General features: G+C 42.5%; 1 protein-coding gene across 1 annotated transcript in view; it reads right to left on the reverse strand.

Moving 5' to 3' along the window:
- The window catches only part of LOC127441337 (nectin-4-like), a 36242-nt gene extending 33725 nt beyond the window's left edge, over positions 1 to 2517 (reverse strand). Inside the window, exon 1 of the mRNA XM_051698643.1 lies at positions 2162 to 2517. Coding sequence (XP_051554603.1) covers positions 2162 to 2210 — 49 coding nt within the window. The 5' untranslated portion in view covers positions 2211 to 2517. The remainder of the gene's footprint in view (positions 1 to 2161) is intronic.
- Positions 2518 to 10000: the final 7483 nt, after the last annotated feature.

A 10000-nucleotide genomic window follows, 5' to 3' on the forward strand; every position in this document is an offset into this window, starting at 1 on the left:
TTCTGTGGTAATCAACATTGTCACAAATGCATACTGTTCCGTTCATATTGTCTGTCTTTTACATTTCATATTAGTATTAATAATTGTCCATGTTTGATTTCGAGGACATTTGGTTACAGCTGTAATTGTGTGTCAGGTCCTGAAGTAAAACCAGTTGAGAAGCACTGACCTATAAACACCCTCAACTTTCATGAGAAGAATGAGACATGCATCAGAAGAGAGTGAGACACAGAAAGAGAATGCTGTCTTACAGTTCTGGTTATTGTTTATACCCGCTCACCTCACCTGACAAACACACACGTTTAAAATTACAACACACTAAAGCATAAACACACACACAGTTCTACAGCTATTCCCTTCATGAAAGCCATAAATTAGTGAGTAATTTGAGGGTGGTTTAATGCTTTAATGTCACTAGAATAATATGTTCACAATGTGACTCTACCACATAGCACAACAATCACTCACACTCACACACACTTCCATGTCCTTTAAATCACATACAGTACAAGCATACATAAATACATGCACACATTTCATACGGGTGGATTTTTCTATATCATTATATGCATGTCTATCAGATCTTTATTGAACCAGGTAAGGCCTAACCTGAGATTAACCTGAGACAATATGAAAATAACTCATCTAGAAATGGATTATGATTAATTATACTTTAAAACCTACATTTATGATTAATACATTCAATTTATTTATTAGCCAAAATGCATGTTCAAAAACTCTTTGACCATTTAGAGGCACTAGAGTTTGTAATTTAAGAGTTTTTAAAAGTGTTTAAGACAAACTAATGACAGACAGATAGATGATAGACAGACAGACAGACAGACAGAATGACAGACAGACAGATAGATAGATGATAGACAGACAGAATGACAGACAGATAGACAGACAGACAGACAGACAGAATGACAGACAGAATGACAGACAGACAGATAGATAGATAGTATGACAGACAGATAGAATGACAGACAGATAGATAGATAGATAGTATGACAGACAGATAGAATGACAGACAGATAGATAGATAGTATGACAGACAGATAGTATGACAGACAGATAGACAGACAGACAGACAGACAGAATGACAGACAGAATGACAGACAGACAGATAGATAGATAGATAGTATGACAGACAGATAGTATGACAGACAGATAGAATGACAGACAGATAGATAGACAGACAGACAGACAGAATGACAGACAGAATGACAGACAGACAGATAGATAGATAGTATGACAGACAGATAGTATGACAGACAGATAGAATGACAGACAGATAGATAGACAGACAGATAGATGACAGACAGACAGACAGACAGATAGAATGACAGACAGATAGAATGACAGACAGACAGACAGATAGAATGACAGACAGACAGACAGATAGAATGACAGACAGATAGATGACAGACAGAAGATAGAATGACAGACAGATAGAATGACAGACAGAGAGATAAATAGATAGATGATAGACAGACTTATAGATAGAATGATAGACAGACAGATAGACAGAATGACAGACAGAGAGATAAATAGATAGATGATAGACAGACAGACAGAATGACAGACAGAGAGAGATAGATAGATAGATGATAGACAGACAGATAGATAGATGATAGACAGACATATAGACAATGATAGACAGACAGACAGGTAGATAGATAGATAGACAGACAGACAGATGGAATGACAGACAGATAGATAGACAGATAGATAGAGAATGACAGACAGACAGACAGACGGATAGATAGAGAGACAGAGATAGATAGCATGACAGACAGACAGACAGATATAGATAGCATGACAGACAGACAGACAGATAGAGATAGATAGCATGACAGACAGATATATTGAATGACAGACAGACAGACATAGACAGATAGTGACAGACAGACAGATAGACAGATAGGTAGAGAGATAGAATGACAAACCGACAGACAGATAGATAGATGGAATGACAGACAGACAGAGATAGATAGTGACAGACAGACAGACAGATAGATAGATAGATAGAATGACAGACAGACAGAGATAGATAGATAGACAGTGACAGACAGACAGACAGACAGACAGATAGACAGATAGACAGACAGATAGATAGATAGAATGACAGACAGACAGATATGTTCATTAATTTACTCACCCATTGCTGTTAAATATAATAAACTGAGGCAGGTCGGTAGTTTTGTCATGTTTGTTTTATGTCAGTCTCTCCGTCAGTTTATTTTCGTTTCACATCTCGCGAACATGTTTCTCATCCGGTTCTTCTGTCCCCGTTAATGATGTTCGTTTTCATTAAGATCCACCGCTTGTAAACATCCGAAAGAATACACATTTATACAGACTATAAAAGAAAAAAGAAAAATACATAAAAGCACGTGCGCGGTTCTGTCACGAAACATAACATGAAATTATACAGGAATATTCCGAGCTTGATAAACACATGTTTGAACTCATGTTTGCTGTCATATTATTGCATGAAAGTGTGACAGATTTGGCGGTCGGTGTGCTGAAAGCTTCACTGGTTCTGTTCAGGTGAGGTGAAGGTTTGATACACCTGTGCTCGAGCTCCACCCACCACAAACACGCGCTCTGACCTTTGATTTGAGCACTGAACGTCACATTATATATTTCTCACTATAATAAAAGTCCATTTAGCTTACTGATTTAAAAAAAATCATTATTACTGTTGTTGTTGTTTTATTTTTTAGGCTACTAGAAATATTAACTAACAGAAAGACTTAATGTTGAAGCGGATGTGTAGTTGGTTTCGTTCAGTGTTTGGGTGATAAGTGCATGTGTGAATAAAACAAGACAAACCAGTTCACATGCAAATTCTTCACAGTTTCTTCCGAACACACACAGTGGAGAGAGAGAGAGAGAGAGAGAGAGAGAGAGAGAGAGAGAGAGAGAGAGAATAAGATATTTATTTTACTTAATTTATAAATTTATTTTAAAAAGATATTCTTACATGCATCATAATATTTAACATATTCTTCTTGATCTGTCAATTCAACAACATACTGATGTTTGTCTTGATTTTGAAATAACAAAAGCAATTAATTAATGGGCTCATATTCCTTAAAAATCACATGTTGGAATATTCAAGAACTAAGGTCCTCCATTTTTGGTGTTAAGAGCCAACAATCAGACTTCAAAAAGAAATTCAGAATTCTGACATTATAATACTGCAAGACACGTGGAATATAAGAGATTTGTCCACTGGCTGCCCAATTGCATTTAGAGAAATAGTTCTACCATCAACCAAACTAAGAGGGGTGACTCAGGACAGAGACTCAGGGGGAATGCTGATATGGTACAGAACAGAACTCATAGACTCAATCAAATCTATAAAAATCAGAAATTTTACATTTGGTTAAGAATCCAAAAAGATATTGTCTCCACAGACCATCACATATTCTTGTGTGCTACATATTTACCCCCGGCTGAATCTCCCTATTACAATGAAGAAACCTTTTCCATCCTGCAAGATGAGATCTGCCATTTCCAGACAAAAGGAAATGTGTTAATGTGTGGCGATTTAAATGCCAGAACTGGAAATGAACCAGACTTTGTCAACACACAGGAAGACAAATATATTACAAACACAAGCCACCCTCTGCCCTCACACCACCTCAGAAAGAATTATGACAAATTCACAAACAAAAGTGGGAAAAGCCCTCTAGAGCTCTGTCAATCGCTGGGCCTGTATATAGTGAACGGTCGCATACGGGGAGACTCTTTTGGCTGTTATACATTTAATTCTCGTCTGGGTAACAGTACTGTAGATTATTTCATTACAGACATTGACCCAGTGCATCTCAGAGCATTCACAGTCAGTCCTCAAACACCTCTGTCAGACCACTGTAAAATTACACTATATCTAAAACGAACTCAAACCAACGAATCACGCAGACAGCCCTCTCATTTACTAAGGCTGCAACAATCCTACAAGTGGACACAAAATCAGCAAAGAAAATCATCAAAGTGCAATAGAAAGTCAAACTATAAAATGATCATTGGACAAATTTATAATGAACACATATCCAGAAAATAAAGTAGGAATAAATCTGGCAATAAGTGACATTATCAATATATTCCACCAATCAGCATCCATGTGCAATTTGAAAAAAATCATCAAAAAGGAAACCATAATACACCAACGAAAAGTGGTTTGACAGTGAGTGTAAAAGTATTAGAACAACAGTACGAAATCTTTCAAATCAAAAACACAGAGATCCTGACAATCAAGAGCTCCGCCATCAATATCATGAAGCTCTTAAAGTGTACAAACAAACTCTAAGAGCAAAAAAGAAAGAGCATACAGAATAATTATTTCAAGCAATGGAGGAGTCAATAAATACCAGTAACTTTTGGAACAATTGGAACACACTCTATAGACCACAACAGGAAGAATTGGCCATTCAAAACGGGAACATAACGGGAACACACTTTGTCAAATCCTGCTCGAAATGAAATAAAAACCAAATTAGAAATCCTGAAAGAAAAAATGAAAGACAATCAGAACCCCCTGGATTTCCCAATCACAGTAAATGACCTAACAGATAGACTACATGCATTAATACCCAACAAGGCATGTGGCATTGACGGAATATTAAACGAAATGATCAAATACACCAATGACAAGTTCAAAACCGCAATAATCAAATTATTCAACATTGTTTTGAGTGTAGGGTATTTTCCCTACACCTGGAATCAAGGCCTAATTACACCCATCTTTAAACAAGGGGACACATTTGAGCCAAATAATTACAAAGCCATATGTGTCAATAATATTCTGTTCAATTATTAGTATAAGATTGCAGAACTTTCTTAAAACCCACAAAATCCTGGAGAAAAGTCAAATTGGATTTCTGCCCAAACACAGAACCTCTGACCACATTTACACCCTCCACACGATTATTAATAAACATGTACACCAAAACACAACCAAAGTCTTTGTTGTATTGTTGACTTTGAGAAGGCTTTTGATTCAATCTGGCACGAAGGACTCTTCCTAAAACTACTGGAAAATGGGATTGGAGGGAAAACATTTGATTTAATTAGCTCCATGTATAAAAACAATACATGTGCTGTAAAAATAGGGAACAAACAAACTGAATTTTTCTCTCAACAACGAGGAGTCAGACAAGGTTGCCCATTGAGCCCCACTCTATTTAACATTTATATAAACTAATTAGCCAAAGCATTAAATAATTCGACTGCCCCTGCCCCAACCCTGACTGAATCAGAAATTAAATGTCTCCTCTTTGCAGATGATTTAATCATTCTGTCAAAAACAAAAGAGGGACTACAACAGCTCCTTGACATCATAGAGACATTCAGTCAAATGTGGGTTCTTAAAATTAACCTAGCAAAAACTAAAATAATGATTTTACAAAATAGATCCAGGTGTAGGGAAAATAAAGACACCTTCAGAGCACAAATACACTTATCTGGGACTAAAACAGGAAGTTCAACAGGAAACTTCAATCTGGCTGTGAATGAACTGAAAGCAAAAGCAATGAGGCTAACCTGGTTAAAAATCCTTAAAGCAATAATCGAACCAATTGCTCTGTATGGCAGCGAGATATGGGGATCCCTAAAACCCCAAGATTTTTCTAAATGGGAAAAAGAAGAAATCGAAACTCTGCATACCCAAATTTGTAAAAGCATCCTAAAAGTAAACAGAGAGACACCAAACATCTCGTGCAGAGCTGAATTAGGACAATACCTCTTACTAATCAGTATCCAAAAAAGAGCTCTGAAATTCTATAAGCACCTAAAATGCAGTGAGCCGAGCTCATACCAGGCTGAAGCCCTGCATTGCCAGGAGCAGAACCTGCACGGGAGCGCCCTTTCACAGCTGGTGCTGAAACTACATCCAAACCAGCACAGCATAATCTGGCCCAAGCAAATTATACAATTTCAAAAAAAAATTTACAATGCCTATTGGAGAGATGCCACTAAATTACAAAAGAAGATGGAACTCTATTTACACCTGAAAAGAGATTATAAACCAGCAGAATAACTGAGCTGTGAAAGAGCATAAACTGAGAAAGACACTAAGCAAATACAGACTGAGTGATCACTGTCTGGCTATAGAGAGATGAGAGCAGAGACTGTGTTCACTGTGCTCTCAGAGAGAGAGAGAGAGAGAGAGAGAGAGAGAGAGATGGCAGCCGTGAGAGCAGAGACTGTGTTCACTGTGATCTCAGAGAGAGAGAGACAGAGAGAGAGAGAGAGAGAGAGAGAGAGAGATGGCAGCCGTGAGAGCAGAGACTGTGTTCACTGTGATCTCAGAGAGAGAGAGAGAGAGAGAGAGAGAGACAGAGAGAGAGAGAGAGAGATGGCAGCCGTGAGAGCAGAGACTGTGTTCACTGTGATCTCAGAGAGAGAGAGAGAGAGAGAGAGCAGAGAGAGAGAGAGAGAGAGATGGCAGCCGTGAGAGCAGAGACTGTGTTCACTGTGATCTCAGAGATAGAGAGAGAGAGAGAGAGAGAGAGACAGAGAGAGAGAGAGAGATGGCAGCCGTGAGAGCAGAGACTGTGTTCACTGTGATCTCAGAGAGAGAGAGAGAGAGAGAGAGAGAGAGACAGAGAGAGAGAGAGAGAGAGATGGCAGCCGTGAGAGCAGAGACTGTGTTCACTGTGATCTCAGAGAGAGAGAGAGAGAGAGAGAGAGAGAGAGAGAGAGAGAGAGAGAGAGAGAGAGAGAGAGAGAGAGAGATGGCAGCCGTGAGAGCAGAGACTGTGTTCACTGTGATCTCAGAGAGAGAGAGAGAGAGAGAGAGAGAGAGAGAGAGAGAGATGGCAGCCGTGAGAGCAGAGACTGTGTCACTGTGATCTCAGAGAGAGAGAGAGAGAGAGAGAGAGAGAGAGAGAGAGAGAGAGAGAGAGATGGCAGCCGTGAGAGCAGAGACTGTGTTCACTGTGATCTCGGAGAGAGAGAGAGAGAGACAGAGAGATGGCAGCCGTGAGAGCAGAGACTGTGTTCACTGTGATCTCAGAGAGAGAGAGACAGAGAGAGAGAGAGAGAGACAGAGAGAGAGAGAGAGAGAGAGAGAGAGAGAGAGAGAGAGAGAGATGGCAGCCGTGAGAGCAGAGACTGTGTTCACTGTGATCTCAGAGATAGAGAGAGAGAGAGAGAGAGAGAGGGTGGCAGCCGTGAGAGCAGAGACTGTGTTCACTGTGATCTCAGAGAGAGAGAGAGAGAGAGAGACAGAGAGAGAGAGAGAGAGAGAGATGGCAGCCGTGAGAGCAGAGACTGTTCACTGTGATCTCAGAGAGAGAGAGACAGAGAGAGAGAGAGAGAGAGAGAGAGAGAGAGAGAGAGAGAGAGAGATGGCAGCCGTGAGAGCAGAGACTGTGTTCACTGTGATCTCAGAGAGAGAGAGAGACAGAGAGAGAGAGAGAGAGAGAGAGAGAGAGAGAGAGAGAGAGATGGCAGCCGTGAGAGCAGAGACTGTGTTCACTGTGATCTCAGAGAGAGAGAGAGAGAGAGAGAGAGAGAGAGAGAGAGAGATGGCAGCCGTGAGAGCAGAGACTGTGTTCACTGTGATCTCAGAGAGAGAGAGAGAGAGAGAGAGAGAGAGAGACAGAGAGAGAGAGAGAGATGGCAGCCGTGAGAGCAGAGACTGTGTTCACTGTGATCTCGGAGAGAGAGAGAGAGAGACAGAGAGATGGCAGCCGTGAGAGCAGAGACTGTGTTCACTGTGATCTCAGAGAGAGAGAGACAGAGAGAGAGAGAGAGAGACAGAGAGAGAGAGAGAGAGAGAGAGAGAGAGAGAGATGGCAGCCGTGAGAGCAGAGACTGTGTTCACTGTGATCTCAGAGATAGAGAGAGAGAGAGAGAGAGAGATGGCAGCCGTGAGAGCAGAGACTGTGTTCACTGTGATCTCAGAGAGAGAGAGAGAGAGAGAGAGAGAGACAGAGAGAGAGAGAGAGAGAGAGATGGCAGCCGTGAGAGCAGAGACTGTTCACTGTGATCTCAGAGAGAGAGACAGAGAGAGAGAGAGAGAGAGAGAGAGAGAGAGAGAGAGAGAGAGAGAGATGGCAGCCGTGAGAGCAGAGACTGTGTTCACTGTGATCTCAGAGATAGAGAGAGAGAGAGAGAGAGAGAGAGAGAGAGAGAGATGGCAGCCGTGAGAGCAGAGACTGTGTTCACTGTGATCTCAGAGATGAGAGAGAGAGAGAGAGAGAGAGAGAGAGAGAGAGATGGCAGCCGTGAGAGCAGAGACTGTGTTCACTGTGATCTCAGAGAGAGAGAGAGAGACAGAGAGAGAGAGAGAGAGAGAGATGGCAGCCGTGAGAGCAGAGACTGTGTTCACTGTGATCTCAGAGAGAGAGAGACAGAGAGAGAGAGAGAGAGAGAGAGAGAGAGAGAGAGAGAGAGAGATGGCAGCCGTGAGAGCAGAGACTGTGTTCACTGTGATCTCAGAGAGAGAGAGAGAGAGAGAGAGAGAGAGAGAGAGAGAGATGGCAGCCGTGAGAGCAGAGACTGTGTTCACTGTGATCTCAGAGATAGAGAGAGAGAGAGAGAGAGAGAGAGAGAGAGAGATGGCAGCCGTGAGAGCAGAGACTGTGTTCACTGTGATCTCAGAGATAGAGAGAGAGAGAGAGAGAGAGAGAGAGAGAGAGGAGATGGCAGCCGTGAGAGCAGAGACTGTGTTCACTGTGATCTCAGAGAGAGAGAGAGAGAGAGAGAGAGAGACAGAGAGAGAGAGAGAGAGAGAGATGGCAGCCGTGAGAGCAGAGACTGTTCACTGTGATCTCAGAGAGAGAGAGACAGAGAGAGAGAGAGAGAGAGAGAGAGAGAGAGAGAGAGAGAGAGAGATGGCAGCCGTGAGAGCAGAGACTGTGTTCACTGTGATCTCAGAGAGAGAGAGACAGAGAGAGAGAGAGAGAGAGAGAGAGAGATGGCAGCCGTGAGAGCAGAGACTGTGTTCACTGTGATCTCAGAGATAGAGAGAGAGAGAGAGAGAGAGAGAGAGAGAGAGAGAGAGATGGCAGCCGTGAGAGCAGAGACTGTGTTCACTGTGATCTCAGAGAGAGAGAGACAGAGAGAGAGAGAGAGAGAGAGAGAGAGAGAGAGAGAGAGAGATGGCAGCCGTGAGAGCAGAGACTGTGTTCACTGTGATCTCAGAGATAGAGAGAGAGAGAGAGAGAGAGAGAGAGAGAGAGAGAGAGAGAGAGAGAGAGATGGCAGCCGTGAGAGCAGAGACTGTGTTCACTGTGATCTCAGAGAGAGAGAGACAGAGAGAGAGAGAGAGAGAGATGGCAGCCGTGAGAGCAGAGACTGTGTTCACTGTGATCTCAGAGATAGAGAGAGAGAGAGAGAGAGAGAGAGAGAGAGAGAGAGAGAGAGAGATGGCAGCCGTGAGAGCAGAGACTGTGTTCACTGTGATCTCAGAGAGAGAGAGAGAGAGAGAGAGAGACAGAGAGAGAGAGAGAGAGAGATGGCAGCCGTGAGAGCAGAGACTGTGTTCACTGTGATCTCAGAGAGAGAGAGACAGAGAGAGAGAGAGAGAGAGAGAGAGAGAGAGAGAGAGAGATGGCAGCCGTGAGAGCAGAGACTGTGTTCACTGTGATCTCAGAGAGAGAGAGACAGAGAGAGAGAGAGAGAGAGAGAGAGAGAGATGGCAGCCGTGAGAGCAGAGACTGTGTTCACTGTGATCTCAGAGATAGAGAGAGAGAGAGAGAGAGAGAGAGAGAGAGAGATGGCAGCCGTGAGAGCAGAGACTGTGTTCACTGTGATCTCAGAGATAGAGAGAGAGAGAGAGAGAGAGAGAGAGAGAGAGATGGCAGCCGTGAGAGCAGAGACTGTGTTCACTGTGATCTCAGAGAGAGAGAGAGAGAGAGAGAGAGAGACAGAGAGAGAGAGAGAGAGAGAGAGAGAGAGAGATGGCAGCCGTGAGAGCAGAGACTGTTCACTGTGATCTCAGAGAGAGAGAGACAGAGAGAGAGAGAGAGAGAGAGAGAGA

The sequence above is a fragment of the Myxocyprinus asiaticus genome, chromosome 5 (genome assembly GCF_019703515.2).
Source record: "Myxocyprinus asiaticus isolate MX2 ecotype Aquarium Trade chromosome 5, UBuf_Myxa_2, whole genome shotgun sequence".
NCBI lineage: Eukaryota > Metazoa > Chordata > Actinopteri > Cypriniformes > Catostomidae > Myxocyprinus > Myxocyprinus asiaticus.